This window comes from Pieris rapae, chromosome 18 (genome assembly GCF_905147795.1).
Source record: "Pieris rapae chromosome 18, ilPieRapa1.1, whole genome shotgun sequence".
Classification (NCBI taxonomy): domain Eukaryota; kingdom Metazoa; phylum Arthropoda; class Insecta; order Lepidoptera; family Pieridae; genus Pieris; species Pieris rapae.
The window spans coordinates 8920946-8945502 of NC_059526.1; the positions used below are offsets into that span (position 1 = coordinate 8920946).

Sequence of the window (24557 nt, forward strand, 5' to 3'; positions counted from 1 at the left end):
TATATTTTACACTAGGGACTAATGGCATTTTTATTTTTCTCCTGTATATAACTGTGACAATAAATAAACTAACTAAACGTGATCTGATTATATATTTATAATAATACTAATTAGATGAAATTAAAACAAAAAAAACATAACTAGCAATAATATAAGTCGAAGTTTCATTCGTATTATAACGAATTAATATCTTACCTTACCAGCTCCGAAAACCTGGTAGGTATATTGATTTCAGAACCTATTATTATAATTGGTAACACATCATGACTATTCAATAAAATATTGGTTAGTGAATATTGGTCTTTATTATAAAAAAAAGCCTTTGAGAATGAAATAAAATGATAACTTAAAACATATTATAATATGTTACATTTATTTGAATTCTTAACATAGATATATTTTAACTAATACAAAACAATTATTGTATAAACATTTTGAATTAGGTAGTATAATGTTGGCAAAGTAGTGGCTATTCTGCATGATTAGTGCATTAGGTATTATATTTAGACACACTACATTCATACATAGATATCATATATTTGGATATTCTAGTATATATGCATATAAAACACACAAATTTCTATGACTATATACTGTAGACAATTATGAAACCAGAATAATAAAAAAAATCCTTCATTATGTACAATGACCATAACTTCAGACCATAGGGTACAGACCATAACATTACATTGTCCAACAATTTGGCATTGAAGAAACCAAAATAATTTTGCTTACTAGATATCAAAATTTACCAACATTCATACTATATTCTTATGCAACTACATATACATTCTATAACACATTTATGTATATAAAGTTAACTTAAATTGTTAAAACATCTAAAATACATAACTGTTAAAGTAAGTAATAATTATAACTACATATTAATAATCTTTATTTTTTTACAGTAAACTTCTTAAGATGTATGTTACTGTAAAAATGGGCAAGAGATCTTGTTTATAAATATTTAAGACCAGTCTTTATATAAATAATTTCATTCAGTCTTAAAACAATTTTTTATACACACACAATCATAATTCTATATTTGTAATTTTTGAGCTATTAAATATAACCATAAGAAAAATGTTTTATACCACATAATAAATATTGGAATTAGCAGGTACAAAATATTTTCATGAAATAGTATTAGAGATCAGGTTAAATTGGCCAAAATATAGAAACATTTCAAATTAACAATATAACTTTATTCAAAATCCCACAATTATTCAGTCTTTCACCATTAATTCCCGCTCCACTCTGCCGACCGGCACATATCATCTACCAATTGATCAAATTCTATTAATGAACTCTCATGTTTTAGTAGATCTTCAGAAAAATCTTCAGTTGTCATTTCAAGCTTTTTTTCTTTGAATGCTGTATCATAATCGGATAACTTTAAATGTGGCGCATTAAAAAAATCTTTGTAAAATTCAGCCAGCTCTCGTATTGGATGGTTGTCTGCAAAGGGAAAACACAACAATTTCAATGGTGGTTCAGTTTCACTTCTAAATCCTGGAAACTTTTTCGGTGGCATTTCAAGCGACGTCGGGCTTTTTGAGATGACACTCATATCCAGCTCTTGGGTGCTTTTACAAATTGTTGTTTCATCCTCTACCATTTCAAATTTCGGTGCCCGACATTTGGGTACAGGAAACTTTTTGAAAAACTCCTTTACTACTTCTTCGACAAGATATTCATCAACAAATGCCGCTAGGCGAAGAGGTTTGTTTAGGTCAATTGGTTGTGGAGATATAGGTTCCTTTTTTTTCTTTGTTTCAAAAATAATATGTTTTGGACTTAATTCAAAATGGTCACTCTTGAGTAAAAGTGCTTTGTTCTTTTCAGACCTATTAGGTGATATGGAGAAGTTTGTTCTATATGAAACAGTGAAACCTAATCCTCCTAGAGGTGTTTTCAGCATACCAGCTTGAATTTTTTTAACTGACTCGCCTAATGCCTTTACCTTGGGCTCACCGCTATAAACCCTGTAGAAAATTGTAAATGACTCTGTTCGCTGCTTTCGTGATAAGTGATATGCTGGAGTGATTCTAGTTATTGTGATAAGAGATTTCAATAGGATTCCCATTCTGAAGTAAACTGTGTTCATTGCTTTTAAAGATGAATCAAATTGTGTCTCGTCTAGTCCTAATGTCCATAATTCAAGCACCATTTCATCTCCATCCTCAGTTTGTACAGATATTTCTATGTTTAAGTGAGATCTAATAGTTTCTAGTATTTTATCTGATGGCAAAGCATTTTTAGTAGCTTGATTAACTTCAGGTGAGTCTGGTATTTGGAGATTGAACCAGTCTGTGTCAGTTGACTGTTGTTTTGTATTTGCATCAATTTTAACCCCTTTCCGTGATTCAACAATGACCTGCACGCCTTTGTAGGCAAGAAATTTGGTAAACTTAGTAAATTCATTCTTATCGCCTATATTTGAAAATGCCGCGTCGGGTGCCATATTGTTAAATAAAACTATGCTAAGGAATAACTATTCTTCATCAGCAATGCAACTCTCTACAAGGTTCCGCAGATTAGGATTCTCCATTGCAGCAGCAATTCTCTCCTTGTCATTGATCTGCTTGTTGACTGTAAAGAATACATTTTATTTTAGATAAGCAATATTATATTTGATAAGATTATTAGTGGATAAGTAGAAACTTCGAAGTTATTTTTATTATTAATAAGGAAAAACAAAAATGTATGCAGCATAATTTGATACAATACATAAGTAAATGTTTTCCATGTGTTTAAATATCAATTAATCACATTATGTGATAAAAAAGCTAATCTTCTTAATATATATAAATATCCTGTCACGATGTTTGTCCGTGAAGAACTCCTAAACTACCGAACCGATATCAATCAAATAAAACAAAAATTACCAACGTTTCACATGAGCTATGCTATCGTTCACATCAGTTCTCCTACAGTTTCCCTTGAATAGCTTACTACTATGTAATATAACAAAAACCTTAGCCACAACAATGCTTGGCCGAGTCTGCTAGTTTCCATATAAATTGTCAATTAAGAAAAATTAATAAACTGATATAGCTTGTATGAATTAGTAATCATGTAGACAAGTATCTTACATTACATATCCTACTAGACACTATACCCAAGGATGTTTTCCAGAGCTTAAGGCTGTTCTTTCATCATATACATTACATAACAGACTGTCACATAAAGGTGACTAAAGGATCCCAGGAAATGTTAAGAGTGTAGAATAAAATTGTGTAACAACCCAAAGGTTTTGTAAATCTCTTAATTATTATTATATTTATTTACAATGTAATAAACCAGGAAATACTGTTAACTGTGTGTAAATTATAATTATCTTATAAACCATAATAAACCTATTAAAATTGTAATATAGCAATAATGTGAACTTACAAGTCAACCTTTTAATAACTATTGTACTTATATAGACCTTCCATAAGTACTTAGAGATAGATAATGAATATAATGATAAGCATGTAGTAAACCAGATTAAAACCCCATGTTGGCTACAGTTGTAGACTTACACTAATATTTTAATTAAGAAAGTGTTCATGTTTGGTCTGTGGATAGAATGGATTAATTGTAAAATTCCTAAACTAATTTTTAAAATTCTGTTGTCAATATATATAGCTACTATATAAGCTAGTAACAAACTATTTAACATGTTACTAGCAATTAAAAGACAAGAACATTAATAAAAATGATGCCTTATTGAAAAACTGGTTGCAAAAATGAAAAAAAATACAAATCATTTTGAGAGCTTCCCTCATTTTCTTTAGTTGAATGGACAAATTTAAGATATAAGTCAGAAAATGTATGTTTAAATTAAGAACAAAATTGTTTTTGTTGGATAGTCCACTAAGCTTTTATAACTCATGCTATGACTAAGTGAAGAAAAAAAAGCCATTTAGGATAGTTTTTACCATAGATGTTTACAAACAAAAGCCTATAGTTTTGTTTGGAAACAACATAATTACTATTAATTCTTTGCCTTATAGGCCAAAAGAGTTTACAATCCAATCTTCATACACTTTAGATATGATTAGTAATTCAGGTCTCATATAGTTTATAGCTTGAAGTATTAGCAGTGGAAACTGATTTAGCAGTTTAACTTAAAGATAATCAGTAAAGGAATATAACAAATAAATTGTTTCTCTTCCACAGATCCAAAATTTTATGCTAAGGCTTTAAATAGATTGATACATTGATAAAAACTAAATATTATCAGGAGATAACCTTTAATGATGGTCATAATGTTCCATATTATTGTGATTGAAGGTCACATAGTTATCTATACATTAGTGAGTACCTTATTATAAATATAACAAATATTAATTTACAGTAAATATCTATTCAGATGGATAGAACAAAATCAGACTTCCATACCAACACAATATATAATACTTATTGAGGATGTGAATCAATTATTTATTATCTAATACTGTATGGGTTGTTTTCTTCCATATTCATAATGATTAATTATTTATAAAAACTAACTTACTTTCATCTTCTGTAGTGTGTGCACCTTTTTTAATATAAATATCTAGCTTTACTGGATGATGAAGAGATCTCTGTATCTTTATTCTAATGCACAGTCCAATTAAGGTCGCTAGAGAACAATGAGGCACAGTAGGATTAAACTCAACCCTTAAAACGGGAACATTGTCTTCCGTAGGTTCCTTAATAAAGATCCCTTCCTCATAGACAACTTTAAGGTCCTCCAAAGTACTGGGCTTTTCGGGATCCCGAATCGTCCGCATAAAGTCTAAAACACCACAACACTTATTAAAAAACACAGAAAACTACACAAAAATAGTTTAGGGCTAAAAAACAAACCATAAATAGTTTCTCTCAAATCATTATTGTCCTTGTAGCCAAGTTCCTGCAACGATGCACTTTTGTCCATATAAGCGGGTGTAGCGAGTTCCACGGGCAACTTCTGCGAGTTGTTTAATGAAAGCTTAGAGAAAAACGATAACATTATCGTTAATCGTCATTAATTAGACTTTGATATTGTTACGTAGTTAGAAGTAAGCGACGACATGATTGACACAGTATTGCCAACTCCTACAGAATGTTCCCCCTTCAAGGACCACTAAATATTCATTAAAACCCCCAATTTTTCTTGTATATTCAGTTTGGGAAATAATTCCAAATAGGCATTGTAAATACATGTAAGTATATAGTATGAAATTGCTGTTATTTTGATCTTGAACTATTATTTCTTACTTCAGTTAAAGCTACGCTTGGAGTATATAGGGGCTTAATGGGTTCAAAAAAAATATTGTATGAAGTATAATGTAAATAAGCCCTTAAATCCCCCTGAATAAATTTACACCCAAAAAAAACCCCTGGACATCTTGGTGCCCCTTGATTTGGGGGATTAACTTCTAAGTTGGCAACATTACTTTGACAAAGGAATAGATTTAGTAAGGAAAGAAAAAGATATAGAAAATAAGATAATGATTTTTGACAAATCTTTTCCCCTGTCATATAATAATTTTATGAGGCAGGGGAATAATATATTTATGTAAAGCGTATCGTAGAAATGCACTAAAAATGTACATACTATATTGTGTAGTATTTTCTGTAAGATTTTGTAGTATAATATATGTACTTATATAGAATATATTTTTTTCCTTGAGTGTTCCTATAAGAATATAAATTAACTACTGTTGTTTGTGAAGAATAAACCAATTAACGCTGAAAAAAAATGGGTTGTGATTTATAACAAGATAGAACTTCCCATAAACGTAAATATTTTTATTATCATAGTGAACTTTTAATACTTATTTTGAAATAACTTTATACCTCTATATAAATTATAATAGACTGAAGTTGAGTGTGCGACCAACCAGGCTCCAGAAGATAAACCACTCCTTATATGGAAATTGTATTCGTTTTTACAATAAACTCCCAAGCGAAATTAGAGAACTGTCACTAAATAAATTCAAAGCCCTTGTTAAAAGTAAATTAATTAATAAAGCCTTTTATTAATGTGACGAATACCTAAATGATCCTAATCCTTGGGATTGATTTGCTCCAGTTCAAACAATTTGTATTAAAAACTTGGCGATTGAAAAGAGTGGCGGAAAGTTTCTTGCCAGTTCTTCTTACCCGCTCTACGCCCTTGACTTGCGAACTGGTGGTAAATGTAAATTTACGATTAATTTAATTTGTTTTTCTTGACGTTCATAAGTGTACATGTTTACCTAAATGAATAAAGATATTATGATGATGATGATAATAAGCATCAATCCAACAAATATCACAAACTAAGCATAACTTCAATATTGAAATAATTGCTCAACGGATAGAAAAGTACGAAATGCTCTAAAAATAAAATATTTAAATAATATTCTCGACATCCTGGTGAACAGAAAAACTGTGTCCAGTTTGTGTTTAGAAGTGTGTAGAATTTTCCATTTGTCTACCCTACTGAAAGAAATCATAAATACATATTAGAATCAAACGATTAAGTTTATCGTCAAATTACTTTGTAATAGCCTCCACTGGTGTTTCATGAGAAACAGAAAACTGCAATCGTCATCGCAACAGAAAACCAAGATGAATTCAGTGCCGAATTAAGCTAGCGCTGGGCCCGTAGCAAATTCTATCAAGAGCCCTTCTCAAGTTTTGAGTACGTATTAAATAAAACCTTTACAAATATTTAAGTATTTTTTTGATTTACCATCGGCAAATTTAAAGAGTGTCACTTTCAATATTAAGCAAACCAAAACATCAGCATAAGTCTTTATTGAAAATTTTTCTATACATATATATAACAAAGTTTGTAAAATACTTATTTTAATACGTTACGAAATGGGATTTAATTTTTTTAAGTGGAAGTGAGGCAAGGTATATCGCTGCTATGTAAATTAATATTTCTTTATTACGACTACGGGTATTATGAAAAATAAATTCTAATTATAGGCAAGTAATTCTGGAAATAACTGTTTTTCTTATATTAGAGGAGGCAGACGGGCAGGTGTCTCACCTGAAGGTGACACCGCCATCCATGGATACTCGCAATGCCAGAAAGCGCGCTGCCGGCCATTTAAGATTCGGTACGATCTTTTTTACCTTAAGTAGAAATGGTTTGGAAATACTTCAGTGGACAGCTGGTTACTATATTTTGCTTTAAAATAATGTCGGTTCTTAATAGTTTTCAGAAACACGAACTCGCGAGTCGCGACATCTTCATATTTCTTATTTCATACGCTTGACAACCACGGGAGACAATAGTGTACGCGTAGGTTCTTTGTTTATTAAATTTTTTGTTGATATTAAAATTGCCTTAAGTTGTACTTACTGACTAAAATGGATCTATGATATCTAATTGTAATACATACATTTTTTTATTAATCACGAGATTTCGAATGCATTCCCTACTACTAAAATTAATCTGCCGGTAGTGAAACATTACCATTCGTCATGCCTACTTTTATAATAGTACTATTCTCAAACTCAAAATATCTTTATTTTAGGAATGCAAGCACACTTATGAAAAAAAATTAAATCAATTTTAAATTTACTACCAGTTCATTTGTGTATGTGCCTCTCCTTTCTCACAAGTCACACCAACCAACAGGCAAATCGTTTTTCGAATTTTAGTTTTTAAAATATATATAAGCATACGATTTCAAATTTCTGAATAAACAAAACAGTAATATTTCCCGATTCCCGAAGATTCAGTTTTTGCTTAAGCAAAGGTTTACACCGACATATTCTCCATACAGGAAACAAGTTAATATTTTGTTAGGCACTTGATTGCTTGTTCTATTATTCCTCTATCATGAATAAATACATTGAATCAGCCGCACAGAAATTAGCAAGGAAAGAAAAGAATTACAAATGAAAAGAAGTCATACTTATATAGTAATTTTATTTAGAACTTTCTGAAAGACTTCTTGGATCCCTTTCCTTTGGAAACCTTTAATACATTGAAACGCACCGTCTTGGAGAGTGGCCGGCATTCGCCGATAGTGACGATATCTCCGAGTTCTACGTCTCTGAAAATATATAATAAATTATTTATTATTGATGGTAAATAATATGATGTCTTTGCTTAGTTACAGCTTAATTCAGATGTTGGGTTAAAACACGTTTATCGTCATATAGTCTCAGAAGACCGTCGTGTGAGTATCATCATAAAATTTTGGCGCGTCTTGAATTTACTGCTAACTTCACTTATATAATACGAAAAGATTATGTTTTTGTGAATCCTATGGGAAACTAGAAAAATGTGTTTTTACTTAGATCACTCAGTAAAATTACAAATGGACATTACATAAAAGAACATACCTGAAGCAAGGTGACAAATGCACAGACATATTTCTGTGTCTCTTCTCAAATCTGTTATATTTAGGCAGGTAGTGGAGGTAGTCGCGTCTGATGACGATAGTGCGTTGCATCTTCATTTTTTGGACTACTCCAGTCAGGATGCGACCACGGATTGAGACATTGCCAGTGAAGGGGCACTTCTTGTCAATGTAGGTTCCTTCGATTGCCTGCATAATTAATGATAAGTAAATATTAAACTAAATTCAAAGTTTACCATTATGATGACAGTATAACAGTAGCACAATCTTAATAATGCCTTTAACTTTAAAAAACACCAATCAGAGTTTGGGTTAAAACACGTTCTTCTTCATTTTGTTGTCAGAAGACCGTCGTGTGGATATCATCATCTTGGTTTTTAACAAGGTAATTTAATAGTCACATCAAAAAAAAAATTTAATATCATTATATAGCATTTCAAAGTATTTGCATTTGCAAGCATGATATTTTTAAATTGTCTTCATTTATGTTTTATAAACATTAAATGGTATAAAAAAATCACACATTATACAAAATATCTTATTATTAGCACAATAAGCCAAAATATGTTTAATATCACCAGTATTATTATGGTAAAATATTTTTAGCATAAATGAGTTAAGATAAATATATATTTGTATATTTGATGATCTAAAATCGTGAAATTAGCATAAGTTGTTTTTAATTGTATAGAGTATAGCAAATCCATGTAGACCCATTTAACTTAGCATAAGTATAGCCACTATAATAAATGTATTATTAACATGCATCTTACCAGCCCACATGGATGATGATTTAGCAGTGTATTACATAGACCAGCATGTGTATAAGTAACAAAATTAAAAATGTCTTAAAATATTGCTTATTGAGATATACATAATTTAGTAATATTAACTCATACATTCATTCATTAAATAAGACATTTTTAAAGTACAGTCAAAAATCCCTTAGCAACGATGAAGCCACCACCTGAATAGCAACTGTAAACAAAATCAGACCTCTCTTGGAGTTTTGAATCCTAGACCAACATTCTTATGATGTCTCATGTCCTTCCTCTTCAGACCCCCTTTACGGTTGAGGAACACCGTCAACTGTTTCTGAAACGCTTTCTCTGTCTACAGAAAAAAATCACACATTAGTATTAAGTTTACCTCTCGAGGAGTTTTAAAACCGAGACCCACGTCTTTGTGGTACCTCAGTGGTTTTCTGCTACGTTTCACACCAATTCCCTTTTTACGGTTTAAGAACACTGTAGGTTGCTTTTGGAATGAACGTTCCGTCTGCAAGTTTAATTATAATTAGTTTGACCATTGAATATACAAAATTTAATAATAATAGGGAACAACCACGTGCAATAATAAACTTCTTACACAAAAATAGATAAATCATGAATTAATAATAAAACTTATCATTTTGGGATAGGCGAGTTGATAAAACGCAATACTTTAATACTGTATTTTGTATGTGCTATTCTCATTTTTACCTGATAGTAACTGTAACATAGTTATTATTTTTATCCACACACAACATAACCTATATTTAATTACAATATAGGTACATTTGTTGAAGATCACATTATATATTTAAAGGACCAAACATGCATTTGCTGAAATTAACTGAATACATATTGTTCAATATCTGGTTTAAAATATTGATCAAACAGAACAGTGAATAAAAACTTTTCCCACGTGGATGATGTCAAAATCATCCTTATATTTTAAATAAAATCTACAATATTAATTATCCCCATTATTTAAAAAGACAACTACATAAGTTGAATTGGCACAAAGGTAAGAAAATAACACTAAAATTTTAATAAATTCACAGGAGATTCGGCACTAACCTGATCCGCCATTTTGCTTGACAACGAAAAGAAATGGCATAGATCATAGAATCACGTAGTGGCCTCAGTTTTTGCATTGACATATAACAAATATACTCTACTGTCTATGTAACAGATCAGTGTTGCCAACTAAGTGGATATTTCACTAGATCTGGTGGTGTAAATATACGTTTTAGCGGGCGAATTTTGGTTATAGTGGCTAGTGGATTTTTCTGTGGTTTAGTTTGTTTCATTCAGTCGTAAGCTACGACATTTAACCACTTGATATCTTTACAGGAAAAGACGAAAACTTTTACCTTATAAAGGAATATTTTGTCATTAAATTTACATTAATTTGTCATTAATTAATTTAGTTATTTCTCTGTAAAATTAGGTACGTTGATTATTTTCGGGAACTAAAAACTGATTACGTTACTCCCAATTAAAGGACTGGCTGCAAGTGGTAGAAAGTACAGCTGGTCCAATTGCAAAGTGCAAATTATGTCGCTCTGTATTAAGAAATCATTACGGAGATTTAAAGAATCACGGGTTATCGAAAAAAACACTTGCAAAATTCAAAGGTACGTACGTAACTAATAAAATATAAAATAGGATGTGTCAAAAATGTATATTAATATAGTTGTATTATAAAGTCTGCAAATACAGGGGTCTAGGCTCTGAATATGATTTTGTCCCATTCGGTGTCGAGACCCTTGGTCCGTGGGGTCCTAGCGCATTAAAGCTTTTTAGGGAATTATCAAAAAGGTTAGTCGACATCACAGGAAAACGAAGAGCTGGCAGCTACCTCGCACAAAGAATTAGTCTAGCTATTCAAAGAGGGAACGCTGCTAGTATCTTCGGAACCTTGCCTAAAGGGACTCCTTTTAATAATATTTTTTAATAATTAAATTTTAAGCTTAGTTATTAGATATATTTTTAGTTTGTAATTGTATATTAATATAATTAAATGTAGTTGTATTATATTATAAATATGTTTTAGTGGTCTATATAGCAAACATCAACTTTCAAAGAATAAGTAGGCCCGTTTCCAAATTTCCAATTCTGTAGTCCAGAAAATAGGAACGAAGGAAGTGTACTTAAAATCAGAAGGTGCAGAGGAAACCGACTCTGCTGAAGATGATTTTTAACGATTTTGTATGTCTTCTATAAGTTGTTTTGTAATGAAAATAAACTAATTTTATAATTCAATTTACAATATTGTTCTTTTATTGTCAAATAATATATTCTAGCTGTATACTTTCCATCTAAAGTAAAGAGTGTCATAGACTACTGTTTTCTTCAGTAAAACATGTGTTTCCCGCGGTAAAAACAAAAAAATTGTGCTCGCGGGCTGCTTGCCTAACCTCCTCGTATCTGCGGGCATAAAAATCACATCGATCCTATATTTCCTTTGGGCGTAAGAGAAGGATAAATAAACAAACACACTTACATTAATAATATTAGTTAGTGTGGCTGTCAGTGGTTTTCTTGTGGGTTGCGACGTCAAAATTGGTGGGTTCGTTAAAGTTAAGTTGGCAACACTATAACAGATAAATTTATCATTATTTTAATAATAATTTATAGGGTACAATTTATGAATTCAATCTTACAACCTTATTCATAGCTAAATAAGAAATCTTGATAGCCACTTGTATTTTTTAATACTTTCTCGAGGCTAACTGAACCAATAACCAAATTTATTTTGTTGGCAATTTTTAAATGAACTAAAAAATAAGTGTATCTCTTGCAGGCAGCATGTACTTAGTAGTATCTGTCAAGAATCTTAAAAGTTAAATCTGTCAAAACGAAAACGCAGAAAATTGTTATGAAAATATTGAACGGTTTTTAATAAATCGCCAGAAATTTAATTTTTTGCATATTAATTCAAATGTTATTTTATACATATTTTTTTGGTACTTTATACTATGTTTTCTTAGAATGGAAATAGTATTTTTATTGTATAATGTGCTTACTAAGGATGCGATGGCTATGAATCTTTTGTTTTGCCATGAAATCTAAAGTACTTTAATTTGATATGGAAGAAGTGAGGCAATTGGTGCAGGAGGAAGGAAGGGAAGCAAGAAACTTAGTAGCGTATCACGTTACCGTGGAAACCCCAGGTAATGGTCGCAAAGTAGCGACGCTAGGATAATTCATAAATGAAATGTTGTGTAGGTGTGTTGACTGTATTTTTGGAGCATGTTATGTTGGTACTCGAGCTAAAAATATTTTACTTAATCAATATTTGATCGAGTACATAGTAACAATTTCTGAATATGCATGAATAATTTTTAATATGAATTTATTCCATGTTATATTATTTAGACTGAACATCGTATTTATTAAAGCCTGAAACTGAATGTTAATAAGCATCTTCTTGATAAAACCAATTAAAGGTCACTTTCCTAATCTTTATCTTAAATAAAGGTAATACTCTTATATAAAAACAATAAGCAATAAATTATTAAGCAATTAATTTGCCTGGCCAAAACAAATCTGTTCCAGATGATAATCATTTTGTAATATGTGCCTAATTTTTATTTTATGAAATTTAATGTATTTTTTGTACATTTTTGGCATCTTATATCCTATTATATAAGAAACTGTAATTAAAATATATTGTATTAAACTGCATCTTTTTCAAATTTTATTGTAAGTATACATTATTTTTTCATTTCTTTTAAGGTTCCAAGTTATCTCGTAAGCCTCCCCGTGCATTTCCACCTTTGCCAAGACCACCAGTTCGAACTACACGCCTCCGGTCAGCATCAGCAGGCCGAGATAAAAGATCTGAACTCCGAGCACGTTACTGGGCATTGCTATTTGGTGATTTGCAAAGAGCTGTGAGTACTACAGTCAAAATCTATCATAATAACATCTAAGGGACTACTCATAGTTATTTATAAAAACCGATTGTCATAATAGCCAATGATGTTATTATGTATCTAATACTTTTACCTGCCAGGACCTTTAATTTTGGTCAATATAACTGGTATGTTGGTTTAAATGATGTCATTGTATATGGTTTTGTCTGTATATAAATATTCCTTATTGAGATAATCTTATTATTTAGTTGTATTTATGAATCTGAAAAAATAAAATAAAATAATCAGTTCTAACCTTTAAAGCAATAAATTTTTACTATAATTGGAACCAAATTTCATCTGATTCTGAGTAACTTATAATAATTTTTCATAATATATAGCTTCCGATTTGGTAAATGCCAAGGTCAATGGGAAGGTGTATCAAATAAACATTTTCTTGAAGCAAAAGAACCATACCCTATTGGGCAAATAGTTAGAATTAATGAAGGCAATTCAGTGAGTCATACATAGTAACAATGACACAAGGTAGTGAAATTATTGATTTGATGGATTTAGGTCGAACTGTATTGATGGCTTAGTTACACTTGAAATTTTAATGTGCAAGTTATTTTAAGCTTGTCTAGGTCAGTTGCAATAGATTAGTTGTCAAAGTAAGCTTGATATGTTAACCAGCAAAATGTTTCAATCAACAATAGATGTTTTTATGATTACATGACCTGTGTATAATTCTGGGTTGTTTTATATGGAAAGGCCAGTATATAGGCCAGCAGTGTTGGCTTCAGCGTGTGACTTTTATCCATAAGAGCAAAGGTTTAACATTTGCACAAAGGGTGAAGGAAATCATTGTGAGTGAACCGGCTTGCCCTAGATCCAAAACATTCACAGCAAGACAGCAGGCTGATGTCCTACAGAAATCTAAGGCCCAGGTTACAACCTAATATGGGTTCTAATGCCAGATTTTTTTAATTTTCAATTTTCTTTTTGTATATGATGTGCACTGTTAAGTATGATAATTAGTATGCCAGTGGAGAATGCTGTTTGAATGGCAGTATTTTTTTTTACAGATTGGTGAAATATACAACACTGTTCAAGCAAATGAGAACCTCAATGAGTGCCAAGAAGTGATACTTGTTTTAGAGAACTACACACGCGACTTTAAGGCTTTAGCAGAGTGGTTTAGAGTTAAGTGGGATTATGATAACACCCCTCCACCGCAAAGACCACAGAGCCTAGCATGGGAGATAAGAAAGACTGATTTTGTTAAGCCAGAACCAAAACGTGCATATTCTGTTAAAAGTTCCCCTACAGTGTCAGGCAAAAACAGCCCATCATTCTCTGGATATAATACACCTAGTGGAAAAAACAGCCCTAACCCAACTGGGAAAGTGAGTCCAGGAAGTGGAAAAATAAGCCCTAGGGTTGCTTCAGGCCATTCCAGTACCAGTCCTAAGGCAAATATTGAGTTCTTTAGCAACAAAATCAATACTTCTAAAATAACTGCTAAACCTGAACCAAAAATTGCAAAAGAACTATCTAGACTTTCAGATATCAAGGAAAAAGAAGTAAAAGAAATATGCGAGGATCCTAAAGTATATGAAAAAAAGGATGATATGGATACATTAAAACCAAAAGTGGTTGAAATAGGACATGCCAAACTAAGTCCTTGTGCATCTCCAAAATTGGTCGTCATTAAGGCACCAAAATCCTTGACTAAAAAAGAACATATTAATAACAAAGTTGAAGATATGTCAAACCATGCTCAGTCAACTGTTGACAAACTAAATGTCATGGAAAATGAGTTCCTAAAAAAACAAATTTTTAAAAATAAAGCAAAAAATGATGATATGATAAATAATGGTATAGAGGCTGACAAGCCGATTAATAATTGTGATGCTGTTGAAAAGGATTCCTCAGATTTGAAAGTAAATACCAATAGCGAGTTAGTGATTTTCGATGCTGATAAACCAGCCATTGGTGATATTAAATGTGCTAATGAGAATGAAAAACCTGCTGATACCACTGTGAAAAACCGACGCCCAGAGACTTCTAAAATTGAAAAAGAAATTGAAGGGGAGCAAATGAATGAACAGGAATTATTGCACAAACAAGTGTTTATTGAAAAAAATGACTTAATTTTGAATCTAACCAAGAACAGTCAAGTTCTAGAAAATAAAGATGAGGGAACAGATTCTACTCGTCAAAATGATTTTGTACTCAACAAAAACAATTCAGAGGTAGTAGTGGAGGAAGAGGTTGAAAAAACAATTAGTTGTACGTCTGAAAAAAACTCCAAAAAAGACACAGACATGAAAAAATCTGAGGCTAAGTTTTCCAAGCCAGCATACTCTCAAGCAGCTGCTAAGCCAAAAGCAACAAACCAGACAGAAAAAACAATCAAAGCAGAAACAAAACTGCCTATAAAATTTGCTCGAAGCTCAACAGTTGTAGAACTACGTCCACCGTCAGTCAAAACTCAAAGGCCTTTCCAAAAAAGAGTTCAAACAAGTAAATGCAGTTATCCATTTAATTTAACCACCGGAAGATCAAGCCTTTTCGATACAGTTCCCTCAACTTCAATCAACAAAGGACAAATTATAACAAAGAAAACCTCGATTAGAACTATCCACATGGGATCGGGTGACGCCAAATCGGGAACCAGATTAAATCTTAGAACGCGTCCACGGCCTTCCTCTTTAAGACTTAATGAAAAGGGTGATAAACGTGAAAACGTAAGCGTCTTCATTGAACAATCGGTTAAAAATCCTATTGCAATCGATATGGCTAGAAATGAATCGAATGAAAGTATTAAAACACTTGTTCCAGAAGATTTGCAGGCAACAACAGACATCAACTCTTCAGGAGTTAATATGTACAGTAAAAATGATAACGATGGTTGGTTAACAGTGAAATCAAGGCGAGAATCTAAAAAACAGTCCAAAAGCCATTGGGCTAATCGCTTCCGTCAACCGACAGCTACGGCAAGTCTACCAACGTTAAATATGTTAGAATCACCCAAGGAAGAAATCCCCATATCGATTGATATTAAAGACAATGGTGACCGTGCTAAATCCGAACAACCACGAAAGGTTGAAAAAGAAAAAAAAATTGAAAAGGCTGTAAAATCAAGCAAGAAATCTGAAAAAAGAGACCCTACAATGAGGCGACAAAAATCTGATATTACTGGATTGAAAACGCGCTCATCAAAAAACAAAGTGCTGACGAAAAAAGCTGAAAAATCCAAAAGCGTCACAAAAGAAAATAATCGCTTACACTCCTCTCTGGAAAGCCTCACAATGGGCCTAACACGATCAGATGAAAGTGTACACCAAGAGTTTGATTTTGATAAATGGAAAGCTGAATTTAAATCGACATTTAATTTTTTGGAAGAAGACGATCACATCTCCGATCATAATGAAATATTAAAAACCGCCGATCCATCCGAAATGTCGGAAATCGCTGAAATGACGTCGCAAATTGAGGAAAATGAACGGAAAATTAGTCTGGCTTTGGATTTCCAGTCGGAAGTCGACCAGCGTAAGCTTTGCGAAGAAGAAGATCTTTTGAACAGGCAAATCATGGAGCTACAACAGGTGTCGGACATCGATCTTGACACGGAAACTGATGATACTGAGGTAAATATTGTTATTCTTAAATATACTCTTCACTAGCATTAGCAAAGTTTCTTTAAATACTATTTGTTATCAACGAGTCTGAAAACTTTTCTACTTTACTACTAATTATTTTAATTCAGCTTAAAATGTATTCGATTTTCGCTACGCTTATTTACTATAAATTTTGAAGGTTAGGGGTAAAATAATATTAATGACTACTATTAGCGCCGATTATGTGTCAGCCTATGAACTTTTAAACCAACTAAACCTAATAGAAATTATAAGATATTTAACTGTTAAAAGTACGGTGTTAGTGCAATACAGTTAATAACACTCATAATATTTTTAGACTGATGCAGAAATCCCCTTAGAAGAACCGGCTTCCACCCCAGTGCCGATGCCTGAAGGGCTGGGGTCTCTTACGGCCAGTCTAGAAGACCAGTACGAAACGGCCTTAGCTGGGATGTCCTGGGCAGAAAGAGTCGATACGCTTGTGGTGTTGGAGGCCCTCGTAGCTAGGGATCCTGGTGAGTGGACGAGAGGACTTTTTGTAATAATGTTTTAAAACTTGAAAGAATTATAATTTATATATGCTTTTATGTTAAGAAAGGTATCGGTAGGAATTGGAAAAGGAATTTTGTTCGTGAATATTTATATGTTTTCCAATTTTCATAGAAATATCAGGTTTTTGATCGATTCCGTACTAATTTATTTACCTGACAACACAATGTGTGGTGATGTTAAAATTTCAGTTAATCCGACTAAAATAACAAATGTGTGACACATAAATATTTTTTTTTAAATTTTATGAAATAAGTTTTTCTTGTCCATATTTGAGATGGAGAGGCGCCTGTTTAAAAAATAAAAGAAATAAAACTACGCTTTCGGTTTGTAGGCAGGGCTCAGCAATTGCACGCTAAGCTTTCTCAAGGCATTAAACGACGAGGCAGTCTGCAAGATGCATTAAGAAGGTATTGAAAACTTTTGAAATTGTACACTATGTTTAATAAATAAATATTTTAAAGAAAAAGTTACGTGTACTTTACTTTATAGTAAGGAGAACTTTAGTTTTAATAATTTAATTTTTTCTATGGCTCTTCAGGTACCACAGCGAAACCCCTTCTTAGTTGATTTTGGATCCTCTTAAACCTGGTAAAATTAATTGGTTTCTAAACAGATTACAGGCAAAACAAGCTAGAGCGGAGAGACAGCGCATGTCGTATCAGACGGAGAGGGCTAAACGCATTCATCAGCTGTTGGCCAGAGTGGAGGAGGTTAAGGTATAGTAAATATAATATTAATTCCTGGTACGGTTCCTTGTCCGCGTTGTTATCAACGGGTCTTAATTCTCGCTTGTATATAATTCACATTCAAATCTATTAGCTATACGCCACGCTTATCTCTAGCAGTTATTGAAATTAGTAATATGCAGTTAACATGGTAAGCTCTGGCTCTTCTCTCCGGGTTCAACTCCGACATTTTAGGCAATTGGAACGCTTATGAAACAAGAAAAGTGTGCAAAATGTACAGCCTTGGCTCGTGCAATTCACTTACTTGACAAAATTCCCTTACTTGTCCTCCAAGTGGGGCACAGGGCATTCAGCCTGGACAGCTGTCTTGATCACTCCACGTCATTTCAGCTTCCTTCGCCTCTGCAATGATGCTTCGTTGCCAGGTCTGTTTTGGGCCACGTTTCCCTTTGCTTTGACGTTTCCAGGTTTGTAAAGTGACTTTGATGAGGATAGTATGGCCCACCGATTTAAAATTTCGACGTTCGGCATCTATTACCACTGATGCTTTTTAAATTCTACAAATTGTTATCGGTGACTATGTTTTATTCAAATATTTGTCAGTGACTATTTATATAAAAATACGATATCATTTGTTATATTATAATGGCAAATACCATTGATATCATAGACATCTTACGGGTTGTAAAATGTCAATGTGTCAAAGTCAATATGTCAGTATTGACTGCTATACTACAATATGTAGTGAGTACTTGAGTAGAGTTGCTCTCTGATCGGCGCATACTCTGTTTAAATATTAAGTAAAATGTTGGACGACGGTAGTGACACTGATTTTGCAATTATTAGTCGCGTGGAATTTGCGACATATTTATTCTTATTTTTTTTCGTTTCGCAGCTCGCCAAGAACCAGTTGATAGAAGAAAAGAAGTCTAGAATGGAGCGCCGTCTGCAAAAGGCTGCTGAAAACCGCGATCAGCACTTGAAGGTAACATTTTACGAAGTTTCATCTAGTTTGTATCGTCATTAGATCTTTTCAATATTTGTAATATTTAAAAAGTATTATAAGAGTTCTATTTTACAAAATTTAATGTGAATCCGAGAGTAAATTTTTAAAATAATAAATATAATACAATACTTAATTTAAATATTCAATATTTGTTTATATAATAGTAATTGACTAAATCAAATTGTTAACAGTATGGAGCCACCCCACTTGGGTAAAATAATTTTGTCTGCTTCAAAAAGTACTTTATTTATTTCAATGAAACAGATAATCTCTTTGAAAGCGTAGAAGGAATCTACAATTTACATCACTTTGTTGAGGAATTTTTTAATATTCATAATTTGCTTTATTTTACAACGCTGACATATATAAGTTTAAAAGCGAGTTGATCAAGTTCTTAGGGTAGAAAGATAATGATGAATATATAATTCACATCACTGATTTTCCGTAAACTCTAACCTTCAAACTTGAACAATAGAAATGACCATGCGCGTGTGTTACAACCTTTTTTATAATCCCTAATCCGACCCGACCATCCCACTTTGGGCAGTTCGAGCAGAACGAGTCAAATGAGTACCTATTGCACATGCGCAATTGTAGCAAGATTCTTAAGGATATGTTTAATAAAAAATGTTTTGAATTTAATTATTAAATAGTAAATTTGACAATCTAACATAAGTAAAATCTTTTACATAAAAATAAGTAAAGTATTCTGTATATTTAATTCTAGGATATAGTTCGCAAAGCCCACGACGAAGAGGAGAAACTGCGCGAGATTGCGTTCATTAAACAATTAGAAGCGGAGAATCGAAGGCACGAATTCCTGGATCAGTGCAAATCGTTAACCACTCGACTTCGGCAAATGAGACGAGATCGACTTACTAAACTTGTAAGTATGGACAACCTGTTTCGGGACGTTTTTCCTTAATAGGCAAGTGGGTGATCAGCCATTTGTGCCTGACGTGTGTCGAGGTTTGGTTCTAAAGCCGATTTCCTCGCTTCTGGGATTCAAATGCACGACTTAAGGGTTATGACGGGCACTAGCCGTTAGGCTGACACTGCTCTTCTTGCTTTAAAAAAGCTACATACTTTGATTATTATACTTTCTTCTTATTTGCCCTCTTGATTGGAGAATTGGCAGTAAAAAGACCATTTAAAAGCCTTTTAAAAAGTAATAAGTAATAACTTTTTATGGGAGGGTGAGCTTCGTGACGTAACGCGTTACGGCGCCAGTCTGTCTAGCTTCCCTTTCTCTTACGCATAAACTTCTCTCTCACTCTGATCGACAGCGCTAGCTGCATTTTGGACAGGCACTTTCCCCTCTTATTTACTGTGGACATTGAGCATTTAATTGACGCAGTAGCAATTTTATTGATAACGCAAGTGTACGTGATGCTGAATAAATTACATTTTGATTGAACATAGCGTTATAAATCACCTAGGACTGACCACTAGGCCAATATATTCGTAAGAACTCTCGTAAAAATGTGTTTTTAAAATAAATTCAGGAGCAAAAAGCAGCTCGCGAAGCGGCCGTCGGAGCTCGGAGACAAGCCTTAGAAGCGGCTAGAAAACTTCAAATGGAGACCTTATTAGAGAAGAGAAAAGAGAGGGATGCAAGATTGGAAGAGATGAAGGAGCAAAAGAAACAGGAGAGGGACGATGCGGCGAGGGAGAAGGTAAGTCAATTTTAATTCTATTATACACAGTACCCTCATTTGTATGAATTGCGGGTAGTTACGCCAACAAGAATGTATTTTATTTAAATTGACGATCTATCCATAGAGTATGGTATAGGTTAGAGTAGGAGTAGTTTGTAATTTAAAATCAAGGCACTCTTAAAATCAACAAATTTTATAAGGAACTTCAAGTGAGCAAATTTGATAATCGATCAGTACAATTAAGTATAGTATTAATTATTATAAAATAAAAAGGAAAAAGTAATGTCGCCCAACGTGGGGCTCGAACCCACGACCCTGAGATTAAGAGTCTCATGCTCTACCGACTGAGCTAGCCGGGCTGTGACAGTGTGAATGAAATTAGCCATTGTAAACAGAATAATAACGATTTTGTATTTTACCATATTTTGCTCTCTGGTTTGGCCTAAACTTCGTTCTCACAGACAGACTCTGAAACCCAAAATTATAGAGATAGAGATACGTGTCAGACATGACGTACGATACTTGCCTATAAAATAAAATAATCATAGAAACGGATACAATTCGAGGCTAAGGATATTATTATTATATGTAACGTTGTAAGCGGCATAGCATTAATTTAAAGATTGGAAAATGCACTTTCTAAATCTTTACAGGCAGAAGCAGTAAAATCTAGATTATCAGCCCTAGCGGAAGCAGCGGAATTGGAAGCCGACGCTCTCAGGTCTCGTATCCGGGACAAGCAGGACGCTAGCCAATTACGACACACGTCCCATTTGCAGGCTATAAGGGAGAAGGCTACCGGACCAAGGCAACCTGTGAGATTTTCTCTTCATACAAATATACTATTGTTCTGATGACTCGTATATGTCATGTGTAAAACTTTCTTTGTTTTCTTAGTTACAATGAAATCGTTTAAATATAATTATAGGAAATTTATCCTTAATTTTCAGACAACATCCGAAAGTCATGACAAAGATTCCCTAGATGAAGCTGAAAAGGAAGAGTTGGAGAAGAAAGAGAAAGATAGGTTAAAGTTTGCTAAGAAGAAAGCTAGGAAAATGAAACAAAAACTTCTTGCCAAGTAAGTGCAATTGTTAACAGAAGAAACTTAAAAATATTAACTGTTCTTACAAAAACATCAGAAATGTGTATTATTAGTAACAAAACCAGTAAAATTTGTTTTTTTTCCAGCGGTGCAACTGAAACCATATTCGACAGTTATTCTGTAAATCCAATAGAAAAATTATTAACTCCACCGTCTATTGTAAAGACCAACAAACTAGTCTGTCAATTAAATGGTATCCTTCAAAATATAACGAATAATATTCATAACGATAACAGTGCGGATCAAAAGAAGAAAGCTAAAAATAAAAATGGAAGAAATATAGAAGATAATGAAAATAATAATAAAAATCTCACGGCAGATGTTAAAACTATAGAGATAGTGAATAATGAACTGAACGGTATTATATCAACAAATAATAATAATGTCGATAAATTCGATATTCCTAACGGTCCTGGGAAAAACAAGAAGAAAAAGAAAAAATCAGAGAACGTAGAAAAACTACCGAACGGTGTCGAAACAGGTAAAAAGAAAAATCTTAATAAAAAAGATGTTGATTCGGAATCGTCCTCCAGCAGACGAAAGAAGAAGAAGAACAAAGATGTATTAACGGAGTTTGATTTCGACTTAGAGGAAGATAATAAAAAGAGAAGGAAACGCAATAGAAATAGTGAAATGGCGAATCTCTTGAATGATATAAATAAATGCAGAGCCCGCAAAGATAATATCTTTGTGGACGGACCCGGAATCGAGAAATTATTAAACGAATTAAATAGAAATGTGGAGAGATTGGAGCCGGTGAGTTTGATTTACATTATTTTGAAACACAAGTAAACAACTGTTTTAAGAAGTGTTTTCAATTCAACAATTCGATGATTAAATAAAAAGTTCTTTTATGTTCATGATTGTGATTAGTATTAGGTGGCATTATTAAACTTTTGAAGTTATCCTTTTTTGAGGTTAGGGAAAAATGATGAGAGTAAATTTTTACGATGCGTGTGCCCGGTCACAAAAAGCCTACACCCTGAAGTTAGCTATAGTCAACATATTAATTTTTGTAATATTTAAATAAACTTTATGTACGTTTAATAACTTAGAATAATAAAAAAGTACTAACGTAGAATAATATTTTTGAAAATATTTTTATCTTGTTACGCCAAAAAAGTATACCTTGTAAGGCGTGCACATACGCTTAAATTTTTTATTTGATGTTTGAAGCTTTTAATAACAATAAAGCCCGTTTAATTTCCAATCATTACAAAAGTGGAATACATCTTAGATTTGTTATGTACATTTTACAATCATTCTTCCTGTTATCCTAATATCCTAGCTTCCTTCAGTACCATTGATCGGACTGAGATATTTGGAAAAATCAACAGAAAAGCCTCCGTCTCCATTTGCTTATATTTCTTTTAACCACATGTTTTTTGGCGGTCTTTTCTCCTTTCTCCTGGCCCTTTCCACAAAAATTGTCTTTAAAGTCCATTTTTATCTGTGCATTGGTAAAAACGATGGAAATAATAAACAGTACAGACTTTGTTATTCAACCTTAAAACAATTTATTTTCTATCGTTTACGACGACATCGTTTCAAACAAACCGTTTATATTAACCAAAATCAAAGGTCTGCTGAATTCTATTGTATTATATATTTAATAACAACGTCAAAATCTGTTACGACTATCGACTAATAATAGATGATGGCTGTATACCTGAAATATTTGAACATATGACCAGGATACGTCAGAAAATGCAGCTCTGCACAGATACTTGGCCGTCAAAGCCACGTACGAACTCCTAGGACTTGTGGCTGAAAGAGAAGATATCGCTGCCTCTATCTCTACCAAGTAAGCATTCATATTTTAATTTTCAAAAATCATGTACTTTTTATTAGCTGACCCACAGACGTTGTTGAATATTTAATTCGAATAGTTATAATTAATTGTTTATGATTTGTGATCTGTGATGAACGATATTTGTAGTGCATTCCGTTAATCTCTGAAATTATCGTTAAGTTTCCAATGTCTTCAGTTCCTTAAATTTTCTTTCATTCAAGCTTCATTTTTATTAATTATAATTACCTCAATTTCATCTTTTCTATAAATATGTACTTTCTGCAATTTACTTAAAATTACTTTTTTTTACCTAGAAGACATTGTTTAATATCGATGAGGCTATATTTATTCATGCTTGTAAATGCTACATAGTAAAACATGACTAATGAGAAATGGCGTTCGTCAGGTGTGTCACAGTGGGCGTGACCCTAATATCTCGTACGCTGAGCTCTTGTCCGGTCATGGGTTCGCAACTCGCCGGCACAAATATGGCTGTACATCTAATCACACTGTTGGAACAAGTTGTAAGTTATTTTTTTTATCATTGTTTGCAGTAATTTCGATTGGAGTATGCGGCTGATATTGCGTTTGTTCCATTAATATTATTAATCTTCAATAGTTTAAGATTTTTTAGGGTTTTCCCGCATTCAAAATCGTTCGCTTGCACGTAAAATAAAATCTATTTGTGCATAACAGGTGATTGAACCTAGAACCCTAGCGATGAATGAATGGCTTATGGCTAAGAGTTTTTAATAGTAATTTACAGGCTTAAAATTTTAGCAACCTAAAATATAACTGTTAATTTTTTTTACAATAGCAATTAAAGTTAAAATTTTCAAACCTATTAAATAAAAATAATAAAGACGCATTATTGGAATAATTTATTAACGCAGTAATTAGTGATAAAAAAGGATTCAAATCAAATATCTGTCATGCAGGTAAGTTATTGTACAGAACTTGAATAAGTTTTAATGTTTGGATATTTAGGTGCCGGCACTTTTATCACTATTTTAAATTGTTAAGTATTTTACAAATATGCCTGTAGCATGAGCAATGTTGGCTTAGTGGGTTCAGCGAGCGACTCTCATCCCTGAGGTCGTAGGTTCGACCCCGGCTGTGCACCGATGGACTTTCTTTCTAGTACGCATTTAACATTCGCTCGAACG

At 32.7% G+C, this 24557-nt stretch overlaps 3 protein-coding genes and 1 non-coding gene across 6 annotated transcripts in view; 1 reads left to right on the top strand and 3 right to left on the bottom strand.

The window, feature by feature from the left end:
* Positions 1 to 1192: 1192 nt before the first annotated feature.
* Positions 1193 to 5065, bottom strand: LOC111001358 (MIP18 family protein galla-1). Of its 2 annotated transcripts, XM_022271237.2 has the most exons (3): positions 4840 to 5065; positions 4505 to 4768; positions 2312 to 2592 (listed from the first exon to the last, which is right to left on the bottom strand). In XM_022271237.2, exons 1-3 carry the CDS (start codon positions 4982 to 4984, stop codon positions 2495 to 2497), a joined length of 507 nt encoding a protein of 168 aa, XP_022126929.1. In that variant the 5' UTR covers positions 4985 to 5065; the 3' UTR covers positions 2312 to 2494. The 2 variants fall into 2 exon arrangements, with proteins under 2 accessions (XP_045488078.1, XP_022126929.1); XM_045632122.1 differs by lacking the exon at positions 4840 to 5065 and having other exon boundaries at positions 1193 to 2592; positions 4505 to 4644.
* Positions 5066 to 7871: 2806 nt separating this feature from the next.
* LOC111001374 (40S ribosomal protein S11) lies at positions 7872 to 10290 on the bottom strand. Of its 2 annotated transcripts, none has more exons than XM_022271259.2 (4): positions 10166 to 10290; positions 9321 to 9437; positions 8308 to 8513; positions 7872 to 8015 (listed from the first exon to the last, which is right to left on the bottom strand). In XM_022271259.2, exons 1-4 carry the CDS (start codon positions 10175 to 10177, stop codon positions 7892 to 7894), a joined length of 459 nt encoding a protein of 152 aa, XP_022126951.1. In that variant the 5' UTR covers positions 10178 to 10290; the 3' UTR covers positions 7872 to 7891. The 2 variants fall into 2 exon arrangements, with proteins under 2 accessions (XP_022126951.1, XP_022126949.1); XM_022271257.2 differs by lacking the exon at positions 9321 to 9437 and adding an exon at positions 9474 to 9602 and having other exon boundaries at positions 10166 to 10253.
* A 1628-nt stretch (positions 10291 to 11918) lies between these two features.
* Positions 11919 to 24557, top strand: part of LOC111001356 (myosin heavy chain, striated muscle) — a 45677-nt gene continuing 33038 nt past the window's right edge. Inside the window, exons 1-14 of the mRNA XM_022271235.2 lie at positions 11919 to 12264; positions 12830 to 12987; positions 14034 to 16601; positions 16930 to 17107; positions 17476 to 17551; positions 17758 to 17860; positions 18726 to 18815; positions 19564 to 19722; positions 20342 to 20512; positions 21148 to 21309; positions 21445 to 21575; positions 21686 to 22355; positions 23294 to 23403; positions 23798 to 23915. Of these exons, the coding sequence (XP_022126927.2) occupies positions 12180 to 12264; positions 12830 to 12987; positions 14034 to 16601; positions 16930 to 17107; positions 17476 to 17551; positions 17758 to 17860; positions 18726 to 18815; positions 19564 to 19722; positions 20342 to 20512; positions 21148 to 21309; positions 21445 to 21575; positions 21686 to 22355; positions 23294 to 23403; positions 23798 to 23915 (4779 nt within the window). The 5' untranslated portion in view covers positions 11919 to 12179. The remainder of the gene's footprint in view (positions 12265 to 12829; positions 12988 to 14033; positions 16602 to 16929; positions 17108 to 17475; positions 17552 to 17757; positions 17861 to 18725; positions 18816 to 19563; positions 19723 to 20341; positions 20513 to 21147; positions 21310 to 21444; positions 21576 to 21685; positions 22356 to 23293; positions 23404 to 23797; positions 23916 to 24557) is intronic.
* Positions 20781 to 20853, bottom strand: Trnak-cuu. Its single transcript has one exon. It is a non-coding gene; the product is annotated as a tRNA-Lys (tRNA).